General features: G+C 33.9%; 1 protein-coding gene and 1 pseudogene across 2 annotated transcripts in view; one reads left to right on the top strand and one right to left on the bottom strand.

Annotated features, from left to right (window-relative positions):
* Positions 1–27960, top strand: part of NAA16 (N-alpha-acetyltransferase 16, NatA auxiliary subunit) — a 64141-nt gene that overhangs the window by 25763 nt on the left and 10418 nt on the right. For both annotated transcript variants that reach the window (XM_087814313.1, XM_087814314.1), the window contains 6 exons: positions 1920–2015; positions 5946–6052; positions 15766–15838; positions 18316–18485; positions 18818–18970; positions 24137–24265. In XM_087814313.1, coding sequence (XP_087670439.1) covers positions 1920–2015; positions 5946–6052; positions 15766–15838; positions 18316–18485; positions 18818–18970; positions 24137–24265 — 728 coding nt within the window. The remainder of the gene's footprint in view (positions 1–1919; positions 2016–5945; positions 6053–15765; positions 15839–18315; positions 18486–18817; positions 18971–24136; positions 24266–27960) is intronic.
* Positions 23463–23776, bottom strand: LOC107531379 (enhancer of rudimentary homolog pseudogene; annotated as a pseudogene).

Raw genomic sequence — 27960 nt, forward strand, 5'->3', positions numbered from 1 at the left:
AAATGATGAAAATTTAAATATTGGTTAGATCAATCTGTTTCTTTGTTTTGTTTTTTAAAAAAAACAGGATAAAAGTCATATGTCTGTAAGTTGGAAATGTGAGATAACTATGATTTTTCTTTAAACTACCAGTTACTGACATGTAGTTAATAATACAGAGCATTTACATGTTTTGGTAAAATGAATATAATATATTCCATATGTCAGGATCCATACTTAATCTAAAATGTATTGATTACAAAACTAAAAACTAATTACATTACTTTATCTTTTTAGGTTCCTTACGACTTTTCTCCCCCATGGTAAGTTCTGGAGCTCCAACTTGTGACTTGAAATAGGGCATTGAAATAGTTTTGTTTTAATGTTAATTTAACTACCTTTATAAGACTTGTCATATTTGGGGTAGTGGAAAATTTTTTTATACTTAAAACTTGTCATTTTCTAATATTAGGCCTAACTATGTGAACTGCTTTTTTAAAAAACAAAAATACAATAGCCTTTATGCGAATTTTGGTGGAAGGGTGCTTAATATTTCATGAAGCCTCCAAATCATTAACAGAATGTGAAAATTATTTTTCACATAACCCAACCACAAAAAATCCAACCACATTGGAGCTCCAAAACATATTATTGGGGGAAGGAAGGCGTCTTAAACAAAATCAAACAAGTACAGTGTTTATAATCATGATATAATATTACGGAGATACTTTGATTACTAGCACAAAGAGTTATTCTTAAAATAATTGTATTTCTGTGGTCTGAATTAAAATCCCCTTAAGTCTTATAGTTTAAAAATAGGTTTGTTTGCTTTTTCTGAAAATTCTGCTGTAAGTTGGCTTATTGTTTATGTTAAATAATGCATGCATTCTATCTTTGTAAATTATGCAGGATATTCTTTTAGAATAACAAACCAGACCCAGATTATAATCTGCAAATTGTTGCAGATTATCGTATAGTTTATATGTATAGCCTCTATTTAGTACTATAAAATTAGATTGGTCTTGGGAGGGAAGATACAATTTTCTGTGAGAAGTACATTTTATATCATTGTATTTGGGAGAAATGATTACTACTTTAAACATAATCTGTACTAATGGGGTTCTTTATAATGGAGTTTCATTGAACATTTTAAGTGTCATGGCTACCTTAGAAATTTAATTCATCTTATTACATCTAAAACATTTACGTTTAAGATCTGAAACTGTTGCTTCTCTAAGCCTAATCAATGTGTGTTACAAACTTCTGTGGGGATGTATGAAGACTTCATTGGGTCAGAGGGTTTATGTAAGATTTGTTATAAAGCAGTAATTTTCAACCTTTTTAATCTAATGGCACACATAAATTAATTATGAAAACTCTGTGGCACACCAAAATATATATCATATTTTTTCCCCATCTGACCAAAAAAAATAGGTATAATTTTGATTCATTCACACCAGGCAGCTATTGTTGTATTGGCTGTTGTCATTTTTCTATTTGACAATATAAGAGAAAAGAGGTTAATGCCCCTGACTAAATAGTCAGGTGTTGCATGTTTTAAAAAACCTTGCGGCACATCGGTTGAAAATCGCTATTATAAAGGAACATTTTCTTTTTCATGGGTTGTGTACTAAGGAATATAAGACAAACACAAATATAAATTGACTCTTTGTGTCTTGTGTGTATATGATTTGAGTTGGATATACAATCTGTTGTAATAAAAGAAGTTTTGGATTTTTTCAGAGATTGGGTTTAAAATGCTTATTTACTGATTATATTATTTCACCACCACAGACTTTTTTTATGTCATTCTTATAAAAATTGAGGGCCGCTTTAATATTGTTAATACAGTTTTTCTTATAATTGAAAACATTTATTAGTGTTTTATCATAGGTAAAAGTTTTGATGCTTTGAATCTCACACATATTCACTGATAATAGGCACTTTAGAAGAGAGGCTTCAGATTTATGAAGAAATTAGTAAGCAGCACCCCAGAGCAATCTCACCTAGAAGATTACCTTTGAATCTTGTCCCAGGTAATATTAGGATATCTTTTGTAACACTAATAATTATTTGTTGAAATTACTCAGTACCATTTACATTTTAAAAACATGTTTATGGTTTAGGGTTTATTTTACATCTGTACCATTCTTGGGGGTGGGAGTGGTCAGTTATGAATTTATTATGTATATGTTAATAAGAATGTTCAGTGTATAGCTATATGTTTTATGTATCAGGAATTACATAAAGTTGTTTTTCTTAAATGACTTTAAAAATTAAATGCCATTTTAGAAGGTAAATGAAATTCCCTGGAATTGATGATGAATTTTATATGAGGTATTATGATTAAAGTGGTAGAAATTTTGAAGTTTTAGATTGTTTTAGAGCATAAATTCAAAGAAAGAGTTGTGAGCTCTTTCTGCCCACTGTGTTCAAGACAAGAATATCACCATTCCTATTGAAGGCCATCCTCAGAGTTGACCACTTTCCTAAAAGTTGCTTTTTATCATAGCATTATTGTTATAGAGCTCCATATATTTTATATCCCCAGAAACAAAACCCAAAAAAGCCCTGCTTTTGTACTTTTTGTAAATTGGAGTACTATGGTTTGTAGTCTGTGATTTGCTTTTATTGAACAATAGTATATTAATGACCTTGGTTAAGGTTATTGCATGTAGCTGAACTTATTCACTTTTGGGCTGTATAGGAAGTAAAAAGTAAGTTAGCTCTTTAGATAGCTCATATCATTGTTGATTTTATAGAAAAATTTGCCTTTTTTTAAAGTCATCTTTATTTTTAGTGGAAGTATTATAGGTTATGAATTACTTATTGGGGCTTCCGGCATGTCTTTTGATACAAGTCAGACCCTAGGAAGCTGATACATCTTTTAAAAATATTCTAGGCTTGGGATAAGGAGGGAATGTATTTTCTAATGAATTCTCCTTTACAGTGGAAATATTTTTTTAAATATTTGGGCTATATTTTCTTTTTGTCAAAAAATTCATGGAAATTAAAAGCAATTTTACTTGACTGACTTACAAAATATATGAAATACTTCTTAGAAATGTATTGGATTAGACATTAGATATGAATTTATTAAAAACATTTCCACTAGTACATTTCAGTACCACAGATGATTAATAGTCTTCTAATACTCTTTTTTTGTTTTGTATTTGTAAAATACTGAGAGCAAATTTTCCTAATGTTTTCCTGGGAATATTAATCCAAGTGGATATTAATAGGCTTTGTGGGGAGAGTGCTGGTGTACTGGGATGCTCTTCAGGCAAGTGAGTTTGGGAACTGGGTTAAACATAGCAATCAGGTTTCTGTAGGACTTAGAACTTTTAATATATGCATTGTGAATTTCCAAGATGTGATATACTGTGCAGGGAGGAGCATTTTCCTAATAAAAGAGTTATTTGAAAATAACTAGGAAGAAAGGAGATTATTTTGTTGAGTTTTTCTTATACCTAAAGCAAAAAATTATGAGATGAGTAATTAGTAAGTTTTGGATATAGTGTGTGACTGAGTAATTGAGTAGCTGTTTGTAGGCTTCTTGTTTAGATAATATTCATACAGTTTCAAATAAAAGAGACAAAACAGTTTTTAAGTGAGAAGTCTTTTTTTGTCTCTGTCCCCTGACCACCAAGTTAACTTTCCTAGAGACAGCCATTGTTACTGATACATGGTGGTTCTTCCAGAAATATATGTTTGGCAAATTTATTTATAACTTTCTTTTTTTCTCCCCCTTTTCTACAAAACTGGTAGCAAACATTGATTGCTCTGCACCATTTTTTTTCTTATCTCTGCTTAACTCTGTATCTGGTGCTTAGTTCTATTTGAGTACATAAGAGCTTCCTCATTTTTTCCTCATAGCTGTACAGGTAAATAACAGTTTAATGGGAAGGATGCTTTTAATATTATGGATAATTTGGAGTTGAGTATATTATAGTATTTTAAATCAAATTTGCTGGTATGATCTGCATAGACTGAGAAATTTGGCAAAGTAGTGGAGGTTAGAGTAGTCTCTGACATGAAGATAAAATGCTTGTTTTTTCAGTAGATGATAGCAAATATGGAAAAGATTCTTAACTATATAAATACAATATTGGTCAGATATCAAGACATAATGATAAACAACATTTATTGAGTGATTACTGTATGCCATCCACACTGCTTACTGCTATATACTTATCATCTTGTTTGAGCCATGCAAGAATACTCTTGAGGTGTTACACTCATCTTACAGTGGAGAAAGTGAGGTTTTTAGTGGACAGCTTATTTGCACAAGGACATACAAAATAAGTGGAGGTTTATGCATTCCTGCAAGCAACAACATCTCTTACTGTCTGCCATAATATTGTTAACTTTTGCTTTTATATCAGAGGAAGTGCTGGGAAGATTTGATCTCTGAAATTACTTTTGATTTTGAGAGAAGTAATGATGTATGTTTAACCAAAAGAAAAATTTTGTGCTGTCTTGGTAATCTGTGATTTCCAGAAGACCTTTATTTTGTATGTGATCTAATAAAAGGTTAATGATAATTTCAAAACAATCTTTATAGTAAATTGAGTTAACAAATTGTTGTATCTTTTTAAATTTGATAAACTTTCCACTCAATAAAATTTAAAATTCTCTTAAATTTTATGACATCTAATTTTATTGAGTATACATATTTTGTTCAGCACTATTGTTCATAACAAATAGAAATAACCACTTTGGGTTGTTGGTTTTTTTTTTTTTAATAAAGTGTGATTCATAAAGAAACCTTAAGAGTTCATTTTCTTTTCTTTCTTTTTTTTAAGCATTTTTAAAATATATGTATATGCTTTATTGATTTCAGAGAGAGGGAGATAGAAACATTAATGATGAGAGAGTCATTGATTGGCTGCTTCCTGCATGCCCCCTGTTGGCGATGGAGCCTGCAACCAGGGAATGTGCCCTGACCAGCAATCAAACTACAATTTCCTTGATCATGGTCGATGCTCAACTACTGAGCCCCATCAGCTGAGCAAGAGTTCATTTTCTTAATTCTACTTTAGGTTAAACCATTCATGACATACATGTATTTTTTTTTTTAATGAGTCCTTATATATTAACCCTAGTCCTTATATATTAACCCTTACTGTCAAAAACTTTATATACCTGTGAGTTAGAGCCTATGTATTTAATACTAATTTTTTTTCAACTTTTTTTCTGCTTTGAAAAAGTGGTACCAAAATTTTTTTGGTAAAGTTTAACAATAATAGAATTATTTACTTGATATTGCAAATAGGGCATTTATTTTAATTCTAATGTTAGAATGCCCTGGGCTCAGTCTATTGTCTAACATAGGTTCTTTTACTTACTGTCTTTCTCACCCCTGAAATGTTAAGTTCATGATTTTTAAAATTAAACTTCCAGTATTGGGAACAGTGCCTAGCACATAAGTGCTTGGTAGATGATTATGGAATAAATGAATGTTGAAGTAAATAACTAGTTGATTTGGAAAACATTTGTAAATACTACTTTAGTTTTTGAAAATATATTTTGGCTGCTACTTGAATATAATGCTGGTTACAGTAGAATCATTTTATAGTCTTCAGGGTACTTTATGAGTTGTCTGCTGATAGTAGGACCGAGTCTGCTGGTCATTGAGATTAGGAAAGATATTTGCTATGGGGACTATACTTAGAATGGATAGAGTAGGTTACTTTTACTCAAAGCTACACAGTCGTTTTGTTTATCTATCTTTGGAAGTGTTCCTTGAAGATATTTTGAACCTAGATGTAGGGAAAACTATAGCCTCCAACTGAGATATTTGGTGTTAGGCTTTTTGGTGGTAACCAACAAGAAATGCTCACTGAGTTTTTGGGTTTAAAAATTGGAGAGGGGGATAATTGTTTCTGAATTGATTTTTATTTATAAATCATTTTGAGAACTGTTTGCATTAATCAAACTATAACAAAGTACACTTTTGTTTCTAGGTGAAAAATTTAGAGAACTATTGGATAAGTTCCTGAGGGTTAACTTCAGTAAAGGCTGCCCACCCTTGTTTACTACTTTGAAATCTTTATATTACAATACAGAAAAGGTAAAATTTGGTCTTCATTCAGTTTTGCTGTAGTCTTTTTACTAAATTATTTTAGAAAGATTTCCATGTAAATAGTATGCTATGATTTAATCATTTTCTCTGTCCTAATAATGCTATTCACTTGAACTGAAATTATATGCATGTAGTGTAAGTACTATCAAAGGGAATGTCAGTCTGAAATCTACAGAGTAAAGGCTTTATAAAAGCACTAAGATGATTAAAGATTGTTGTTGTTTTTAATGGGTACACTGTTCTACAAATTTGACAAATTGTCACCAGAGGTCTATATTTAACTATTTTGTGGTTAATCATTTATTTTATAGTATGATTGTGGACTTTCTAATTTGTTATATATGCCTTTAAAGTTAGAACATGGATAATTGACTTAGTGCAATAGTAAAATGCCATTTGGTACTATCAGTTTTAACTCATAAGGTTACATTTTAATAAGTATAGTTTAGCTATTTCTTGAATAAAGAGAATAATGCTTTCCTGTTTTTAAAATGAGAAGAGGCACTTGGTATTAAATTAGAAGGATAATTAGAAAATTAAAAGTTAATAGAAGACAAGTTGTAATTCTATTTCCAAGCATTGCTTTTTTTTCTTTTTTTAAATATTTCTGAGTAGAGTTTGGGATCCAAATTAAAAAGAAAAAAAATGTTTTTATTGATTTTAGAGAGAGAGGAAGGGAGAGAGAAAGAAACATTGATGAGAGAAACATTGATGAGAGAGAAACATCTATCGGCTGCCTCCTGTATGCCTTTTACTAGGGATTCAGCCCGCAACCCGGGTATGTGCCCTGACCCAGAATCAAACCAGTGATCTCTTGATGCATGGGTCAGTGGTCACTCACTGAGCCACACTGGCTGGGCCCAAGAATTGCTTCTTAATTATTAAATTCTAAAATTTTGTTTTCTATAGTCAGAATTTTTGAAAGTTACTAGTGGAAAAGGAAAAGGTTTTATGGGAAATGTCCAAATGTTTTTAGTTAAACATGTATCACTTGTTTATTTAACTTTGACCCATAATTATTTGTGAATAATAATTTGTTGAAAACAAAGTCAATAATAGGTATAACTGATTGGCACTTTCTTCCTTATGGCAGCAGGTTTCATAAACTAAAAGGGACAACTGATTATATCTAGGACCCAGTTAGTAGAAAGTGTCATTTACATTTTAAAAAACTACATTTCTTTAATATCTGTATGCTTTATTTGACTGTAATTTACAAGTAATGGTACTGCTGTCAATTTTTTGATAGTGATTGATTCTTATGAAAACATGTAGTAGTGCCTACCAAAAATTTCTGTGGGTTATTTAAATTAATGTTTGCCAAAATTCACCTTTTTCTTTTTGACAAGGGTGACAGAGAAGAAAGGTGAGATGAAAGTCAGAAATAATAAAGAACTTTTGTATGTGAATTAGACTACTGCTTTTGTAACAAACACACTCTTGCAGCAACTACTGAATACTGTAGTCATTAAAGAATTTGTTCCTTTTAGGCTTTAGCTGGCTTTCTCAGTTTTCACAAGGGGCATAGGTTGTTTTTTTGTTTTGTTTTGTTTTTGTTTTTTCAAATTCCTTCAATATTGATCCAAAGTTACCATCACAAAGGTGTTAAGCATTTGTTGGTATTTTATAAAGCATGGAATTTACATTTGTTTTAAAAATATGTTTTTTTATTGATTTTAGGGAGAGGGATAGAGAGATAGAAACATCAGTGATGAGAGAGCCATTGATCAGCTGCCTTCTACATGCCCCCTACTGGGGATTGAGCCCGCAAGCCGGGCATGTGCCCTGACCGGGAATCAAACCTGTGACCTCTTGGCTCATGGATTGATGCTCAATCACTGAGAGATATTGGCTGGGCAGAATTTACATTTTTAAAGGAGGCACTGAGAGTGCACTAATTTATATAGGAACCTTTGACATTTCTTTAGTGTTAATTTTTAAACATCTTACGGGAATTTTACCAGGTGCTTTTGAGAGTTGAATTAAGCTGCTGAAAATTGAGTGCAAGTTATCAGAACGTTAGTATAGTGAGAAATATTTACAAGTATGGGAAATGCTTCTCAAATAATTTTGGCCACATATATTTGTGATTACTTATAAAGGCATTTTAAAATTTGCACATTTGTGGCCCTGGCCAGGTAGCTCAGTTTGTTCATCGTCCCCATACGCCAAGGTTGCGGGTTCAATCCCCATTCAGGGCATCTACAAGAACCAACCAATGAATGCATAAATAAGTGGAAAAACAAATCGATGGTGGTCTCTGTCTCTCTCTCATATCAATAAATAAAAAATTTAAAAAATTGCATATTTGTAACTGGTGATGATTTCTGTTTTTAGCTAAGGGTTGCATTTTAATTCTTAAGGATGGATTTCAAAGACATTAAGTTTGATAAACAAGTACATCCTGTATGTGGGTGTGGGACCAGCTCATTCTGTGTCTTCACCCCACCTACCAGTCTTGATATGTCTTCTTTTTCACACTTGATCTTAGGCAAAAAGCTGAGAAGTGATGTGTGTTGTCTTCTTTAAATGCCTGGTTGTAGGACTTACATTCACCTAGATTTCAGGCTGTTCTGAATGCTGGTTTTTCTGTAGTTTGGTTGTAATTTTGATGTGCTCTCCTTTGTCATATATTAATTGACCTTATAGGTGTGAGTTTATTTCTGGGCTCTGTATTCTGTTCCATTTATCTGTGTGTCTGTTTTTATGCCTATACCATGCTGTTTTGATTACTATACCCTTGTAGGGGGTGTGCAGGAGTCAGCTTGATACCAAGTAGCATGATACCTCCAACTTTGTTCTTTTTTCTCAGGATTGCTGTGGTTCTTTGGGTTTTTGTGTGAGTTAATTCTTTCCATCCATGAGCAGGTATATGCTTCTACTTATTTGTACCTTCTTCTAGATCATTAATTTCTTTTAACAGTGCTTTGTAGATTTCAGTGTGCAAGTCTTGTATATGTTTTGTTAATTTATTCTTTAAATTTTATTCTCTTTTATGCTATTTTAGATGGGTTTTCTAATTTCATTTTTAGATTGATCATTGCTAGTATATAAAATACAATTGATTTTTATATATTGATCTTATATTCTTCAACCTTGCTGAACATAGTTGTTATAGTTGGTGTAATGGATTCCTTAGGATTTACTATGTGCAAGACCATGCCATTTGCAAATAGAAAAATTTTTTCTTCCTTTTAGTTTTGTATTCTTTTAATTTCATTTTCTTGACTAATTACCCTAGCTAGAACCACTAAGTACAATGTCGAATAGGATTGATGAGAGTGGACATCTTTTTGTTGTTCCGATCAGGGGGAAAACATCTAATCTTTCTCCATTAAATATTAAGTATGGTCCTGGTCAGTGTGGTTCAGTTGGTTGAGCATTGTCCTGTGCACCGAAAGGCTGCCAGTTTGATTCCAGGTCAGGGCACATTCCAGATTGTGGGCTCAATCCCCCATAGGGGGCGTGCAGGAGTCAGCCTATTGATATTTCAATTTCACATCAATATTTCTCTATCTCCCTCTCCTTTCCTCTCTCTCAAAATCAATTTTAAAAAAATCTTAAAAATATTAAGTATGGATTTTTTTTGTATATGCCCTTTATAATGTTGAAGAAGTCCCTTCTATTCCACATTTATTGAGTTTTTATTGTGAAAGGATGTTGGATTTTGTCATATCCTTTTTCTGTGTCTCATGAGATGATCAAGTGTTTTTTTGTTTTTTAATGTATTAGTGCCTTACATTAATTGATTTTCAGATGTTAGACCAACCTTGCATTATTGGGATAAAACTCACTTGTTCATGGCATATAACTGAGGATTTTTGTATTTCTAAGAGATACTGGTCTAAAGTGTTCTTGTGATGTCTCATTTTGATATCAGGGCAATAATGACCTTATAATGGGTTGGGAAGTGTTCCCTCCTCTTCTGAATTTTATTTTTATGTTTGTGAAGAATTTGTATTAGTATGAAATGTTTGGTAGAATTTACCATTGAAGCCATCTGGACGCACACTTTTCTTTGTGGGTAGTTTATGTATTCAAACTCTTGTTTGGTTTACTCATATTTTCTATTTCTTTTTGACTTGGTTTCTGAAATTTGTGTTTCTAGAAATTTGTCTATTTCATGTAAGTTATCCAATATTGGTATGCAGTTGTTCATCGTATTCCTTTATAACCATTTTCCCCCCTGCAAAATCAGTAGCAGTGTCTCTTCATTTTTAATGTTAATAGTTTGAGTCTTCATTTTTTCCTTGGTCAATGTAGCTAAATTGACAAAATTGCTCATTTTGTCAATTTTTTCAGAGAACCAAGTTTTGGGTTTGTTGACCCTCTCCTCCGTTTCATTAATTTCCACTCTGATCTTTATTATGTTGTTCTACTTATTTTAGGTTTAATTTTCTTTTTCAGTGTTTCTTGTTTAACATGTTCTAATGTTTTATACTTTTATCTTTTACTTTGCTGATTTAATGAGTGAGAAAAATGGGTTTTCTCTAAGGGTAAAGATGTGTATTTGGCACAGAAAGATAATTAGTAAAGTCAGTTTTTATTTAATTTTAGTTCATTTGCCAAGGCAAAGCCTATACATTCCTTTTTGTATGTGTTGTAAAAGAAATCAAACTGACTGTAAAAAGAGGTACAAATTAATTTTAGACTTCCATTTTCACCTATAATATAAAAAGTAGTTCCTAGTTTTCTTCAGTAGTCATTCACTGTATCAGACAATGAATCATCGTCAGGGTTTGCCGTGGGTTGTTACAGGTGCGGTTGATTCCAGTGAAGCTGGACATCAGTGCACAGGTATACTGAATATGAGTAATTTTCAACAACATTGAAATTGAGTATTTGACGAGACTCTGAATTGATGAAGCATCAGGTGTCTCAACAAACAGTACTGTATGGCTGTCCATACACAAGAAGGTAGGGTAGGCTGTTTCCCAGGAAACTTTTCTTATGTTAAATCTGTCCCTACATGAAAAGATTCCAGGATCTTCATTCAGTTAAAGAGTGTGTGGAAATATGTGTGCCCTTTAGAAACCTGTGACAATAGGCACAAGGAATTGTAAAAAACTTGGCCTGTTACTCAGTGAAGAAAGAATCATCACGAACTTTATTGGAATGTTTCTATGGGAGGTACTGAATTATTTGGCTTTTGTTGCTGGGAAACACCTATAATTTGTTGATTTATCACTAAATTTGATTGCTTGTTTTTTGTAAAAACCGTGGGTTTATGCTAGTTTATTTTTTAAAAATACATTTAAAAAATGCAACCAAAATTTAAGTTGGTGCATTAACTGTAATCATTTCATATTCCATCATATGTACCACACTTTGGGAAATATTGGGAATACTTTTGATAAAGACCATTGCTTTGGAATCAGGCCTGGTTTGTAGTCCTGATTCCATTACTTATTTACATGAGTCACTACTTATTCGATTCCAGATCATGGAGGTGGGGGAAATAGTACTTAAAGAGTTGATGTGTGTTTTAAGTAAAGTTTATAAAGTGCTTGATTCAGAGATGATGTTCAAGAACTGGTCATTCTCACCACCCCTACTTCTCACACCTCACACCTCATCTCTGTAAAAAAGTACTTATTTCATTTTAGCATCATAGTTCTTGGGCAACTTATCTCTGTAACTAGCTCCTTTGAAACCCAAATTGTCACTGCTAATTGTACATTTATTGGAAATTCAGCAATTTTGTCCTTGTTGATAACACTATGTTTAGTTTTCTAATTTGGGTTAAAAAATGGAAAGATCTTTCCAATGGCTTTCCTGTTGCAGTAACATTTTAAACATGATTTGTATCTATATTGTCAAAAATTGTGTATCATTATATGGTGTTGTAGGGTTGTGTCTTTAAGGTTAATAAAGACTTCTTTCAACTTGTACATTAAAAAAGCTGATTAAGGGCCATAGTTTAGGAAATTATCTGTGGTAGTCACAATATTTTGCCCAGGTTAGATTTTGTTAACAAAAATAGAGCTTCATTAATTCTGATCAAATGTAACTATCAGAAGAAAATATTTAAATTAAGAGAAGATAGTTGAACTTGGAAATTTTTTCAGTACATAGAAAATTTTGGCCATATAATTTTTTAATTGAATTTATTGAGGTAACATTGAATAATGAAATTATATAGGTTTCAGGTGTATAGTTCTATAATACATCATCTGTATATTGTTTTGTGTGTTCACCGCCCCAAGTCAAATCTCCTTCTATCACCACTTATCTCCCATTTACCCTCCGTGCCTCTTCCCACCCCTTTTCCCTCTGGCAATCACCAAACTTGTCTATATCTATGAGGTTTTTTGTTGTTGTTTGTGTTTTTTTCTCCTTAATCCCTTCATCTTTTTCATCTCTCCCCCCCTCCCCAAACACCTCTCTCCTCTGACAGATGAGTCTGTTTCTATTTTGTTTGTTAGTTAATTTTGTTCATTAGATTCCATATATAAGTGAAATCGTATGATACTTGTCTTTGTCTGACTGGCTTATTTCACCTGGATCATAATTGTATAATACTCCAGGTCCATCCATGCTGTGGCAAAAGGTTAAATGCCCCCCCTTTTTATGGCCAAGTAGTATTCCATTGTGTAAATCTACCACAGTGTTTTTATCCACTCATCTACTGATGGGCACTTGGGCTTCCAAATCTTTTGGCCATATAATTTAAGCTGTCCTATTTGAGGCTATTTTTTTATTGTGATCTTCGATACCTAACTTAAGTAGATTGGCTTTCTTGATTTTAAATGGCAATGGCAGACTGTTATTTTCAAGAAGAATAGCCATTATGTATTAACCTTTACAAGAAAGGAGTTGAATATACTTTCTAATTGAGATATAATTGGTTAAGTTAAACTTGAAGTAAAATATGTGTCCTTATACATTAGTAAAAATCCTTAGATTAACTTTCATAGACAAATTTGAAAAAATGGAATTGTTTAATTACTGAATTAATGACTATGATAGAAAGTTTTTAGATTCAAGAAATATGCTTAATGAACCAAAGAGGCCAGTGTTCCTTGCAATTTTTTTATTTAGGAGATTTTGGTGGGCTTTCCATTATCTTGATTTTTCCTCAATCAAATCTTGTTTTGAAGTTCTGAAGCTGAAGATTTATTTTAGCCAGTAGTGGTTATACTCTTTTTTATAAAGAATTATATGTAACCTCAGTATGTTTTGTTGTACTTTGTTTTATTATTGAACTGACTTTAAAAATATTTCACCCTAGAAAGGCAAAGGTATATACCCTTATTTATTTTTTTATTTTTAAATATATCTTTATTGACTTCAGAGAGAGGAAGGGAGAGGGCGAGAGATAGAAATGTCACTGATGAGAGAGGGTCATTAATCGGCTGCCTCCTGCATGCCCCCTGCTGGGGATCGAGGCCGCAACTCGGCATGTGCCCTGACTGGGAATCGAACCTCGATCTCCTGTATCATAGGTGGGTGCTCAACCTCCAAGCCATTCCTGCCAGGCTATGTTTAAAACTACTGTAGCTGCAGTTTTTGCAACTGCCAGTAGATGGCAGTGTAAGTTCATGAAAAGATATTTGGCTCTATAAATTGAACTCTGAGTAATTTTTAAGCCTAGAAAATTTTTTTTCTCCCTTAGTTTTCATGTGTTTATTCTTTTAAAAAATTTATCTCTATTGTTGAAAGTATTACAAATGTCCTCTTTTTCCCCCTATTGATCCCCTCCGCCCTACACCACCCCCCTCCTCATGCCTTCACCACGCTATTGTCTGTGTCCGTGGGTTATGCATATATACATATAAGTTCTTAGGTTATTCTCTCCCCACCCACCCCCACCTCTGCCTTCCCTCTGATATTCATCAGTCTGTTCCATGCTTTTATGTCTGTGGACCTGTTTTGTTCATCAATTTATTTTATTCATTAGATTCCACATATGAGTAAGATCATGTAACACTTGTCTTTCTCTGACTCGCTTGTTTTGCTTAGCATAATATTTTCCAGGTCCCACTATGCTGTCTCAAAGAGTAAGGGATCCTTCATTTTTATAGCTGCATAATATTACATGGTGTAAATGTCCGAGAAGGTGCTTGATATGATTTCATTCTTCTTGGACTTTTAGAGACTTGTTTTGTGTTCTAGCATGTGGTCTGTCTTTGAGAATGTCCCATGTACACTTGAAAAGAATGTGTATTCTGCAGCTTTGGGGTGAAATGTTCTTTACATGTCAGTTAAATCCATCTGATCTAGTGTGCCATTTAGAGTCACTGTTTCCTTGTTGACTTTTTGTCTGGAAGACCTATCCAGTAAAGTCAGTGGGGTGTTAAAGTCCCCTACTATGACTATATTGCTGTTGATCTATCCTTTAAAGTCCTCCAGAAGATTCTCTGGAAACTCAATTTGTAAATGTGTATGTGTAAATACATTGCTTAATGCCACATAAAGTACAGTAAGTTTGTCCCTCCCAAACCTTCTCTTACTTTTTTCCTCTCTCACATACTTGTCCTTCCCTGGTGTCTTCCCAGTGAGCGCATGCGTGCATGTTTAAAGTTTAACCTTTCCAAATTTTGGTGTACTTGGTATATTTTTTATGATCTGGCTGACTTAATGTGTACCAGGTGGTGCTCTGTGCACTAAAAATGATAGGGAAAGGGTTACTGTCCTGTTAATGGTTTCTATTCTTAGTGTAACCCTGTGAGTCAAAGAGAATTTCCCTTTAGTAATAAATGTTCCAGGGACACCAGTGACCAATATAGCAGAGTAGTTAAAAGCTAACCTCTGGAGCCTTGTTGCTTGGGTTCAGCGCTGGTTCTGCCATTGTGTGCTTTCAGCATATTTTTATTTTTCCTTTACATGTATAAAGCAGTTAATGACAACTAATGGCTTATTACTGTTATTGTTACTCTGTCTGGTATATTCTTTTTTCTGGTGGTATTAGTAGCATCCCACTTTATAAAACTAGAAAACTTTCAAGTTTTCACTATTAAAATAATACCATATTCGTCAGACACTATTAAAACTTTTAATGGTTTTCCTTCACTTTTGACCTTTGTTTTTTTGGAGTTCACAAATAAGATGGTTATATTTCCCAACTTATTCTGAACAATTAACATCAATAGGCATTTAATACCAACAGTACATATAAGCAGTTTTTTTTCCTGTTGCCACTTCTAATTTATGTCACTTTTCATTTGGCACTTTCAGGGCATAGCACATTTGTAGTGCAGTTTATAATATATTTTTTCTACCTGAGTAGCATTGAAATTCAAATCTGTTTACTAAAGTGATCATTAAAAAACAATGGTAGTTTAAACATCTAGTTAGGAGTTTACTTAACCTCTTCTTCCATCAACTCACTGTATAATTTGTATCAATTTCATTTAACTTTTTTATGATGGGTGACATTTTAGAAAATTTGAATATATAATGGCCTACAACTTCCCAATAAAACAGCGAGAAGCAAAAAGCAAATAAATTAACTGTTAATAATAAATTATACAGATGTGTTTATTGAGGGGGAAAAAGTTTTGTGGTAACTAGTGATAATTTGTCCTTCAAAACCTGAAACTAATGATCGGGATGGGGAAAGTGCAGACACCCTAGTAGCTTAGTTAATTTATAATTTTGAAATAAGCTGTATCTTGTTTCCAAATCTAATTTAATTCACAATATATATAAATATCTTCAATAAAATATTTAAAACATTTTAAACTATGTTTCCTTAACAGATTTCTGTAATCCAGGAGCTTGTTACTAATTATGAAGCCTCCCTTAAAACGTGTGACTTTTTTAGTCCTTATGGTAAGTTTAAATTAGATTCATTTGGAATATGAGTACTCATTTTAATCCATTTTTAATCACTTACAGTAAAATTGTCATGTTTATTATGTACATGCCACTTTATAGCTACTTACGAAAAAGTTTTTGAGTTAGTGAATGAAATACAAAGAGCACTTCAGTTTTATTTAATTTAAATTTTCCATAAATGTGAGTTTGGAGTAAACCCTATTTTAACAGGAGTAAATAAACTTGAGAGACTGAGTGGCTTGCCAAAGATGATGCAGTTAGTTTATATTGTAGTGCATTATTACTGAATCTCTGCTTCTCTTTTTTTAAAAAATATACTTTAAGTCCTGTATAATTTGGTTCTTTGTTTCTCAGTTTGTAGGTACATAGGTAAATCAAGGCAACTTTAGAAAACACTCTAGATTGCTTTCAGTCATGCAGACGGTAACTTTAGTCTGGTTTCTTCATATGTCTTTTACATGTCATTGCTCCTTTGTTTTTGTTAGTTTGAAACAAATTCCGTATAAAATAACAGACACAGAAGTAAATAGATTTAAGGAATCCTTGGGTCCCCATCACCTAGCTTTTGTTATGAACATCTTGCCGGTCTTATTTGAAGTACCTTCTGTCTACTTCTTTTTCTAGAGTATTTTTATTTATTTACTAAATTATTTTTAAATTTGTAGACACTTTTATTTTTTATTTTTTATTTATTTTTATCCTCACCTGAGGATAATTTTTTCATTGCTTTTAGAGAGAGTGGAAGGGAGAGAGAGAGAGAGAGAAACATTGATGTAAGAGAGACATATTGATGGGTAGCCTCCCGCATGCGCCCCAACCAGGGCCAGGGATCGAGCCTGCAACCGAGGTATGTGCCCTTGGCTGGAATCAAACCCAGGATTCTTCACTCTGAGGGCTGACGCTCTAACCACTGAGCAAAACCGCTAGGGCTTTCTGGAGTATTTTTAAAGCAGACATACTCTTTTACTTGTTAGTACTTTAGTGTGCATCGCTAGCTGTTTAAAACACTTAACACATAACCACAGTGCTATCTCACATAAAATTAATTCTCATACCGTAATATCTAACACCTAGTGTACATGCAAATTTCCGTGATTATCTTAAGTCTTAGTATAATTTGTTTATTTGAATCTGGATCCAACTAAAGTCCACACTTGATTTTTATATCTCTGATACTCTTTTAATCTTGAGTAGTGCCCTCCTCTCCCTTTTAAAGAAATGTTATTTGTCTTGTGGAATGTCCCATATTCTGGATTTGGCTGATTTGCTTTCTCATGGTATCATTTAATATATTTTGCTGTCATCCATATTTCTTGTAAACTGATAGTTAGATTTACAGGCTTGGTTAGATTTGGGTTCCCTTTGAATACTTCATATGTGATGCACTGTACTTCCTGTTATATCACAACTGGAGGCAGATGACATTCTCTTTGTCTCTTTTTTTGTGATGTTAAGGTTGGTCAGGGTTCAGACACTGTCAGCCTGATCTGCCCATTAAAGAGTCCTCATTGGCCTCTCACCTAATGATTGCAGCAGTCACTGAGAGTCTTTGCCCCAATCCCTTGTTTCATTCAAATCATCATTTCTTCTGTATTTATTAGTTAGAAATCTTCTTGTAAAGAACTTGCATTCATCAAATATTCAGTTCCCCTGAACTATAGTTTATGGGAGAGGAACAAGATAAATGCTGGACTCTTTGCCTTTTTTTGATTATTTGTGTTTTAATTTATACTAATTTGTGTGTTTGCATATTGTCACTTTATTTGGTCAGCTAGTCTAGAAGACCTGTGTTTTTTGATGTAGTATGGGTAAATTCTCTTTTTCGCTCTTTCTTCCTCATTTTATACCTGTAGGTCTTCCCTTCTGAAATCTATTTTGAGAGCTTGGTATTTATTTCTTTGTCTACTCTGTTGTAGCTTGAGGGTACAAGACTGGGAATAGCTTACTGAATGTGAGTGCTTTTGCCTCACATAGGATTACTTCTGCCTTGTCAGGAATGTATCTTCTTCATATCATCAATTTTGGGTTTTCCTGATTTAGCTTTGAGACCTAGACAGTGATAAGCCCTGGCAGCTCTTGCCTTTATGGAAATCTTGCAGTGGTAGTTAGGGTCATCTTTTCTCCAAGCCATTTTCCTTGACTTTTCCTGGGTCTGCTGTCTTACACTCCCAGCCTTGAGAATTCATAGTTAGACTGATTTACCTTCTTTCCTCAGCACTGTTTCTTTGGAGTGAGGTAGGAGTTAGAAGCCTATGAAACTAGTATTTTATTTCTCTGCTTGGCTGCCACTTTTTGAACTTGATCACAGGAAGTCATACCTCTTTCTGTTGAAATTGGTCATTTTTGCTGGGTTTTTACTGTTTATTATTGTAATAATTATTTATTTCATTATGCTTTGGGGGAGAGAAAGTATGTTATATCCTTTACTTTGTCTTCTTCCCTGTAATAATTTTGTATTTGTTTGATTGCAGAGAATGGCGAGAAGGAACCCCCAACAACACTACTCTGGGTTCAGTATTTCCTGGCACAGCACTTTGATAAACTTGGGCAATATTCTTTGGCTTTGGAATATATTAATGCTGCAATTGCTAATACTCCAACTCTAATAGAATTATTCTATATGAAAGCAAAAATTTACAAGGTAAAATCCTAGATATGTTTTTTGAATAATTGAAAATTTAGCCACTTAAGAACCCTCAGAGTTATTTCTGTGTAGAAATAACTTTTATGGCACCCTGATAATCTGTTTCTAATACTAATAATCCTAAAGCGCTTTAGGTTGCATATTTTTATACTCAGTGTTACTCATTTGATTCAGCTCTTACTAAATGTGAAATTTAATTTACAGATTTCTAGATAAATTTTGCAGAAATGGTACCAAAGTTCTAATTTGTCTTTATAAACTGTTGCTGTTTGTATTACACCCATATTCTCTTAAACTATAATTTCTTTTAATACTTTCATCTTTTAAAGCATATAGGTAATCTCAAAGAAGCTGCAAAGTGGATGGATGAAGCACAGTCTTTAGACACGGCCGATAGATTCATCAATTCCAAATGTGCAAAATATATGCTTCGAGCAAATATGATAAAAGAAGCAGAGGAAATGTGCTCTAAGTTCACAAGGGTAGGAAATAGCGTGTAATTGTATGTTAGTAAAATTAAACTTAAGTTCTGTTGTGATATCTCAAGTTTGCCACTGAAGTTCTTAAGAATTCATTTTTGTTATTTTTTAAAATCCCATTTAACTTATGTCCTAAGTATGGTTTCTTACTGAAGTTGAGAGAGAGTGTGTGTGTGTGTGCGTGCGTGCACGTGCGTGTGTACAGGTGCTTCTGGTGGGGGATGGTTAAAAACCAGTAGCAGGAGCAGCCCTGGCAGGAGGCTCAGTTGGAGCATCGTCCTGTACACCAAAAGGTCGCAGGTTCATTTCCCAGTCAGGGCACAAACCTAGATTTTGAGTTCAGTCCCCCAGATGGTCGTGTATGGGATGCAACCTATTGATGTTTCTCTCTTGATGTCCCCCCCTCGCCCTTCCTCTCTCTTTAAAATCAATAGAAACATATCCTCAGATGAGGATTTAAGAAAAAACCAATAGCAGGAGCATATTTATACCTTTGTAAAAAATAAGCAGTATGCCATACTTCAGTGACTGTGTGTACTATTCTATTTACAACTCTTCTGTCGCACTAGGAGTTTGTGACTGCTGTGTAGTTTCCTTCTACAGTGCCTTACTTCACAATTGCTCATAGAGTTCTGTGTAGAACTAAAGCTCGTGGACTGCTAGTCTGCCGTTCGAGAATTTAAGTTTTCTGAAATTGTTGGGCTAAATGTTTGTTCCTTTACCTTCTGTTCTTCACAGTCCTTTTATATCCTTTCAACATAGACTTTGTGTTATATTATAAAAATAATACATGTTTATGGTTAAAAATATAAGTAGACTAATGGAACAGACTAGAAAGCTCAGAAACACATTCACATATATTTGGAAACTTGGTATATAACCAGAGGTGCTTTAAAAATCAGAGATGAAAAGATATTGCTGGGACAATTAGTTATTTGTGTTGAAAAAAGTAAAATGACGTCCTTATCTTACACTGCACACAATCAGTTCCAGATGGATTAAAGATCTAAGTATGGAAAGCAAATTTTTCAAACTTTTAGAAGAAAGGCTAGAAGTTTATAATTAGGGCTTGAGGCAGGAAACATTTCTTAAGACAACAAAAGCATAAAGTACAAGAGGAAAATGATACACTTGACTATATTAAAATTCAAGATAATGTATAACAGAATAACCATAAGTGAAATGAGAAGCTAAACCACAGAATTGGGGAAGATTATTGCCAACCCATATAATGAAAAAAGAATTTATAATGAACTCCAAAGAATTCACTGAAATGGTTATATAACACATATTCAATGTAACATTGAGGCATAATGAGGAAACCGTTGTTGCAAGTTTGATTTCCAAGTTTTAATTAAGATTCTTTGAAATAATTTAAATTTCCAAGTACACATTAGATACAAAGTGGGGGGCTTTAGTGCTGGTGTTTATAGGTAAGTTATTCAGGATGACATAAATTACCACTGTGCTTATGATGATACGTGGCTACTACAGCACCAGTATGCTACCTTCCTTAAATATTAATTAGAATCTGGTTGTGACTGATTGCTAATGGAAACCCCTTATAATTTAGAAGCCACAGAATAGCTTGAACTTTTATTATGAAAATTAACTTTTAAGAATGATGTCATAGAAACAAATATACACACAAAACTCAATAAAAAGACGACAAAAGTATGCACAAAGGATATGAATAGTTCACAGAAGTGGAAAATGGAATGGCCAATAAAGAAGTCTTCATTGATAATCAAGGAAATGATAAGGTAGCATTTTTGCACATCAAATTTAAGAAATGTAACTCTGACATTACTGGGTAATGACAGATAGTGTGTTTTTTATATATACACATATATGAAATATATGTCTATTAAATATATAGCATGTATATCTTTATGATGAGCTAGAAACAGCAAATTGTTTATAGGTAGTGGCCTTCAATGAAAATTAAATGTGTGTTATATAATTTTTCATTAGGACAATTATCTATAGACCATTTGTTGTTTCTCATCATAAAAAGGGTTTTTTCATCTGAATCTGCCAGACTTTTACTTTCTGATATTTAGAATAATGCTAATAATCTGTGTACCATTTGTAAGAAGAAATAGAAAAGTGGCTTTAACAATTATTAAGCACTGAGCTAAGTACTTTATATATATGATGTCATTTAATCTTAACAACCCTATGCTATCACTTCTCTCATACTACAATTAAGAAAATGTTTAGAAAGGTCAGGTACTGTGCCTTCAGGAGATCACCTAGTCATTTATTTGGAGCCAGGATTTTAGCTTAGCTGTCTCTGACTCTAAAACCTAGGTTTTAAGATTGTGTTGTAGGAGCAGAAACTACAGTGACTAGTGTTTCTAAAACTCAGAAGCCATAGGATCAACAGCAGATGCAAAGTAGCAGATTTTGAAATGTTGGGGAAAAGTATTAGCAAGAATGATGAAGATTAGGAGAAAAAAATTAGGAAAATAGCAATAATGCTTATGTTCATGTAGCACTTTATTATGTGTTTGTGTGACACTTTCCAGCACTGTGACTGGGCCTCTGAAGAGGTTACTTGAATCTTCTTCAGTCACACAGTAATATTGCTGGGGCTCAAACTTTTCAATGCTCTTAACTTTTCAGTGCTTCTCCCACTGTATCACAGTTTCGAAGGTTAGAAGAGAGTACAAATGTAAATGTAAAAGCAGTGATGTTTGTAGGGAAAAATACCACCTGGAAGGCCAAGGCAGAGATTAGTAGTAAAATACAATAACAAATAGATACACAAAACTTCTTAAGTTAAGGAAGTGCAATCACACACACACACACACACACACACACACACACACCCTAAAACACAGACCACATACACACACCCTAAACCACAGACCCCTCCCCACACACACCTAAACCACAGACAACTAGGATGTGTCTGAAAAAGTACAGGGAAATGAGAAAGAAGGGAAAAGTTTGGCTGTTTGAGAGTAGTCTCTAAAATCTAGCTTGCTCATCGTAATTGCTTTTAGTCGTCTGCTCTTGACAACTGCCATGCTGTATGGAGAGCTTGTTCAGTTTATCCATACTGGTTCATTGTCCAGATGTGTCCGTCACATGTGGCAGAGAACGTAGTGATCCAGAGGAGGAAAACTGCTAACAACCTTGAATAATCAAAATCAGTTTGTATCTGCTTGCTAATAAGTGAGTGAAGTACTTACATTTCCTTCTTGCAGATTTTTCACAGTTTAGAATTTTTATAGAGTTGTTGATGCAAATTTGTTAGTTCTAGTTGGTAAAGTTTTTGAAATGAAATATAATGTAGGTTTCTTACAAACATAGGTAGTCATTAAGAAATGGAAAATATATGTAACCATAAAGAAGAAATAAAATGCACTCATACTTTCATTCACCTAAAGTTAACCAGTTTTTATAATTTTAATGAGAATTCTTGAAAATTGAACTGATAACACAAAATGGGTGTGACAAAGAACTGAAGATTGAAATTATTTATGTAAATATACCCCTGCCATTTTTACTGGGGTCACATAAAATATATTTGAAATACTCTTCAAAAATGTGACAACACTACAGTGCCCTATACCGAAACTAGGTGCTTTATGTCTAACATTGTTCTCAGAATTCACATGGTGCCTGAATCAACAAATACTTTTAACAAATTCCATTATTTGGTTTTGTCAGCTGATAGGAGAAAGTTGACATAGAACAGGAGATGCTGTTAGAAGTAGACACTTGGGCACAAAAAAGTAACAATTGATATCCTAGCCTAACAATGGAGGGAGGAAACTGGGAAACTGAAAAGCAGGCTTGGACCTATGACTGACAGATTTGACAGTACTGGATGTACATAATAGTGACCCTGAGTAAGCAAAGAAAGGTTAAGTAGTTTTTGCTTAATAGTCAGAAGATAGGCAGTATTTGCTGTCTGAAATAGTTGAAATAAAAACTTTGGTGCTTAAAAACTTAGCTTTAGTAGTAATATGGAGTCTTTTTTTTTTTTTTTTTAAAGGAATTTCATTATATATATATTTTATTGATCGATTTTTAGAGAGAGAAGGGAGAAACATCAGTTTGTTGTTCCACTTCTGCATTCATTGGTTGATTCTTTTTTTAAACTAAAGAATATTTATTTGTTTTTCACTAAGACTTTATCTTAGGACATAATTAAACTGTGTCACCACCCTCCAACTCAAAGAAGGGTTAGTATAGTGAATGTTATAAAGCAGATATGAACAGTTTTTAAAGGACTGGAACCAACATTAACTGACAAAGAAAAACTTCCTTCTAAATCATCATAACAATGTTTTTTTAAAAAAAGAAAGAAAGCAAGGGATGATGGGAGTTTCAGACTGAACAGGATCCTCACATTTCATCTAACACATTCAGTCCTGGCTAGAGTACAGCAAAATGGAAACAGGATTACTATAATATAAAACTACAGATCGCTGTATACACCTGTGTTCCAAGCCCACCCCAACCCCCACTGCTTCCAGCCCTACTGTTTCCTGGCCTGTTGTGCCTGCCGAGGAAGGAGCACGTACATCTTCTGTTTAATCCAGTTTTTGTTATAAGGCTGGTATGTCTGGGTATCAGCTCGGTAAATAAGACAGCTGAGGTCTGCCAGATCATCAATAAAATCAAACAGCTGGCTGATACTGTATTCGATAGAGGGGCTGTTGGGATTCATTCTCTTCAGATGCTCTTCATACAGTTTTCAAATGCCTTCCATGCTTTCATTCACTGATTCATAGCATAAGTTCTGCCTTACGGCCCCTTGGCAGGCTGTACCAGTAAAATGGTGTGAGACATCGTGCCAAACTCTTTCCCTGAAGCCACCTCCCGCACCGTCGCCTTAGGAGCTTAGCTTCGACTCCAACAGCCAACCCCCACCAGGGGAGCCCTCATTGGTTGATTCTTGTATGTGTTCTTACCCAGGATCAACCCCACAACCCTGGTGTGTTGGGAGGACACTCTAACCAACTGAGCCACTGGGCCAGGCCCAGTAAGATGTAAAATTTTAAATCGATAGGAGGTTTTTGGCAGTGCATTGATGTATTTGTTAATTGCTGTTGTCATAATATTTGTAGCTATAGTTGTAAAAGAGGAAATGATATTTTTTGGATCTCTTTTATTATTTGCTTCTTATATTGATGAATGTTTGCATTTCAGGAAGGAACATCTGCCATGGAAAATCTAAATGAAATGCAGTGTATGTGGTTTCAAACAGAGTGCATCGCAGCTTATCAGCGTTTGGGGAGATACGGGGATGCCTTGAAAAAATGCCATGAAGTAGAAAGGGTAAGTTGATAGAATTTTGACTTTATTTTTCTCCTGTAAGGTGATGAAAAGAGCAGATATTTTTCTACATGGGATCATCTACCACTTTTATCTACTTTGGAAACTTCATTGTGAAAAATCCTTGACCTTTAGCCTTTCAGACGTTCAGAGGTTGTGAATAAATGACTGCTTTTGTTTGATCCTCAGATGGTTATGATTTCAACGTGTCTCCATATTTTTGTCTGAAGGAAGAAGTAAGAGATTAATTTAGTAAGCTATTATTGCTATTAGTCACATATACTCAAAATCTATATTCCTTAATCAGGCCATTATTTGATTTTCATTACTAGCCTAGAAGGGTACACAAGCTGATGGCCACCTCTTCCCCTTTATGTCAGGATCCGCTCAGTAGTCAGCCTCTCTCCAGTTTGTCTTCCCAGGATATTTCTTACATTCAGTACTTTGCACAGCAGTCTGTAACTGGTTTGCAGGCTTGTTTTTTTACTTGCTTTTAGGATGATGTGTGTGATGTGCCTTAGTGAGGGGCCTTTTCTTTTCCTTTGTGTGAATTTTTGTTTTCCTGTTCTTTGTCATCTCTGAAGCACTCTCCTTCCAAATGGACAACAGGAGGAAAAGAGCCACAAATGCACCCCTGAGGCAGTCCTCAGCAGCCCTCAGTTGGGGTCAATCGGCACCACTGTTCCCATGCTGACGCAGTATAAAACCACAGGCATCATAGTCAGGTGAGCCTGAAGTCTGCACTCTGGCAGTCACTTTGGCCTTTTTCCCATGTGAAATTTCTGAGGTTACCCAAAAGAAAGGCTAAATCTTAGGGGGTGGCTTTTGATGGGAACTGGAACTAGGATTATACCTGAGCCCTTTTACAGATAACCTAGTTTTTGCTTTGTTTTGTTTTGTTTTTCTTTCTAAGCCTGGGCTTGATGGTTAAATCTCTGGGAAAAATTCTCATCTTCTCCTGAAAATATAAAGCCCTTGGATGATAAGTGAACTACTCAGGCAGTATCCAAACATTGTAGTGTAAATCAGGCTCTTCTGTGATAAAACTGTAGATCACTAGCTTGATGACTGTCACTTTAAAACATTCCATTTGTTGTTAGGAAAGGTGTATTTTTATTAACCAGGACATTCTTGGTGAGTGACAGATTATTTACTTATGGATCAGTAATTCCAGCAAGACCATAACTGGAAATTTATTAGATTTTCTGTGAAAGTGAAATTTGAATATCCTTGGGATCATTATAATCATGAACTTCAGCTTCAGTTCCATTCCTCCTAACATTAATAACTATATTACCAATTGCTTTTTAATATTTTTGAAAGTGGTTAGACTATGATTAATAGCTATTTCAGTACTAAGTTTTATTTAGATTATATTTTCCCTTAAAATTTAGATTATAATTTTTAGTGATTTTGGCTAAGTAACATGAAGTACAATTCTGTAATGTCAGATGAAGTACAGCTGACCCTTGAACAATGAGGGGGTTGGGGCGCTAACCCCTGTGAAGTCGAAAATTGTCGTATAACTACAGTCTGCCCTTTGTATATGTGGATTTCCAATCATGGATCAGAAATAGAGTTGACCTTTGAACAACATGGTTTGAACTGCACAGGTCCACTTTATACACAGATTTTTTAAAACTATAAAAACCCATGTTGTTCAAGACTGGTACAAAGAATTTTTGAAAAAAAAAGTATAGGAAATCATTGGTTATCAGAGATTAAAACGGCAAAATCATAACCCTCTGGTCACTGTACATAATTATTATTGCTAGAATCTTTACTGTCTTTATTTAGGGTTTGCTGTTGGTGCTTTAAATAGAAAAAACTAAAAACAAACAAGAGCCTTTCTTATGTTACTTGTAAGTTAGTCTTTTCATGGTGAATTCATACTAAAAGTAAGAATTAACTTGTCTAGTGGTAATATGTGTGTGCTTAGTACAAATAGGGTGATTAAATATTTGCTGACTGATTATGCCCCTAAAATTAATTTTTAATAAAATTAATGTAATCTAAAAACTATTAAGATATAATTATAAGGATTTAGGAGTAGTTACTGAATTAAAAGATTTATTATGATAGGTATCTACATGAGTTACTTTTGTGCCTGAGTTTAAAATACGTTAGTAAAGAAATGAGGACCTTTTAAAAATAAAACTTCACAGTTTACTTTCTAAATAAAAGGTCAGTGAATAGAGAGAGAAGTTCAAATAAGGGCTAAGTCTTGTGCCTTTAAGAACTCCTTCCAGAAGTCTTTCACTGAGGCAGTTTCAGCTAGGACACATTTTACTGTGAGCTCTTAGTAACTGGATTTGAAATGTTAGAATTCTGGAATGGCCCAGTGTAGTACTTTCTCTGTCTACATTTTGCCCCCTTATAGGATATTAGGATTATATGTACAGGTTATAGAGAGATGTTTAGAACTTGAGTTTTCTTCAAAGCAAAACAAAACAACTGTCTTTAAAATATTGGATATAAACTTGTGCTCAGAATAAAATTTTAAACTATTTTATCACTCAACAATTGAATTTTCTTTTTCCCCTTTTCGATGATTGATTTCTTTATACTTTAGTGTGCTGATTTGTATCTGAAACAGAGCATAATACATATTGTAAAACTTTTTGATAAGATGTAGGATTTCTGATAGCTCAGACCATAGGAAGTTCATAACTTTATCTTCTAGTGCATCTTAATTTTTATCAAATTGATACATGCTTTATAATGGCAGATTCTGTCTCTATAAGGGAAGTAGTGTTGCTTATTACCCTCTTTGGTCTAGTTATTACAAGTTTTAAGTCCAGAGGTTTTCGTTGTATTTGTGTGTGTGAGTTCGTATTAGTCTAGTATCTCTGAGAAGGAATGGATAGATGAACCTGGGCCAGAAGAGAGGGCGTAGTAGGGAATTCCTAAAGAAAACTACACTCTTAAGCTGTGAATAGCATTTTTAAATTCTTTGCTGACTTGTCTTACTTTGATTCAAGACTAATTTTCACAATTTAAGCAATTCCTGCATTACTACTCCCTATCCTCAGGAAAAAGAGAGAGAGAACTAGTGTTTATGATGAGGGGAACAGTGAGTTAAGGGCATAAGCAATAGGTTAAAATTTGGGTACCTAGAGTCTGCAGTGAGCTAAGTGATTTTATCATGTTCGGCCAACTGCAGGGAAACTAACTTTACCTGTTCTTGTTATCTAGTATATTTTTATGTTTTATAAATTTAGAGACCTGAAAATCACCGCAAGATGTGGTTACAAGGGAGATATTTGTGGTAATTAGACAGTTTTATATCTTGGTTGTGGTATTGGTTACTCGAATCTAAAAACTACGCATAAGTCGTACCAGTATCAGTCTTTTGGTTGTATAGTTATGGAAGATGTAGCCTTTCTGGGGAAACGGAGGGAAGAGTATACAGAACATCTCTATACTACCTTGCAACTTCCTCTGTGTCTATAATTATTCCAAATAAAAAGTTAAAAAATAGAAAGAAACCGACGATTATTTAGTTGTTTTTAAGTAGGATTCTCCAAACAAAATTTCATCTAGAAGCAAACTTATTTTGTAGTACCTATGTTTCCTAATTTAATTTAGTCATATCTGGTCCACCACCCTTAGTTTATTGTAGAGCGATCAACACCCAAGTTTGGAGGTCTCAGCAAGCTTCCTGAGACACAAGGCTTCGGTGGAAAAACCGAAAGCCT

This window comes from Miniopterus natalensis, chromosome 2 (assembly GCF_054644295.1).
Source record: "Miniopterus natalensis isolate mMinNat1 chromosome 2, mMinNat1.hap1, whole genome shotgun sequence".
Classification (NCBI taxonomy): Eukaryota; Metazoa; Chordata; class Mammalia; order Chiroptera; family Miniopteridae; genus Miniopterus; species Miniopterus natalensis.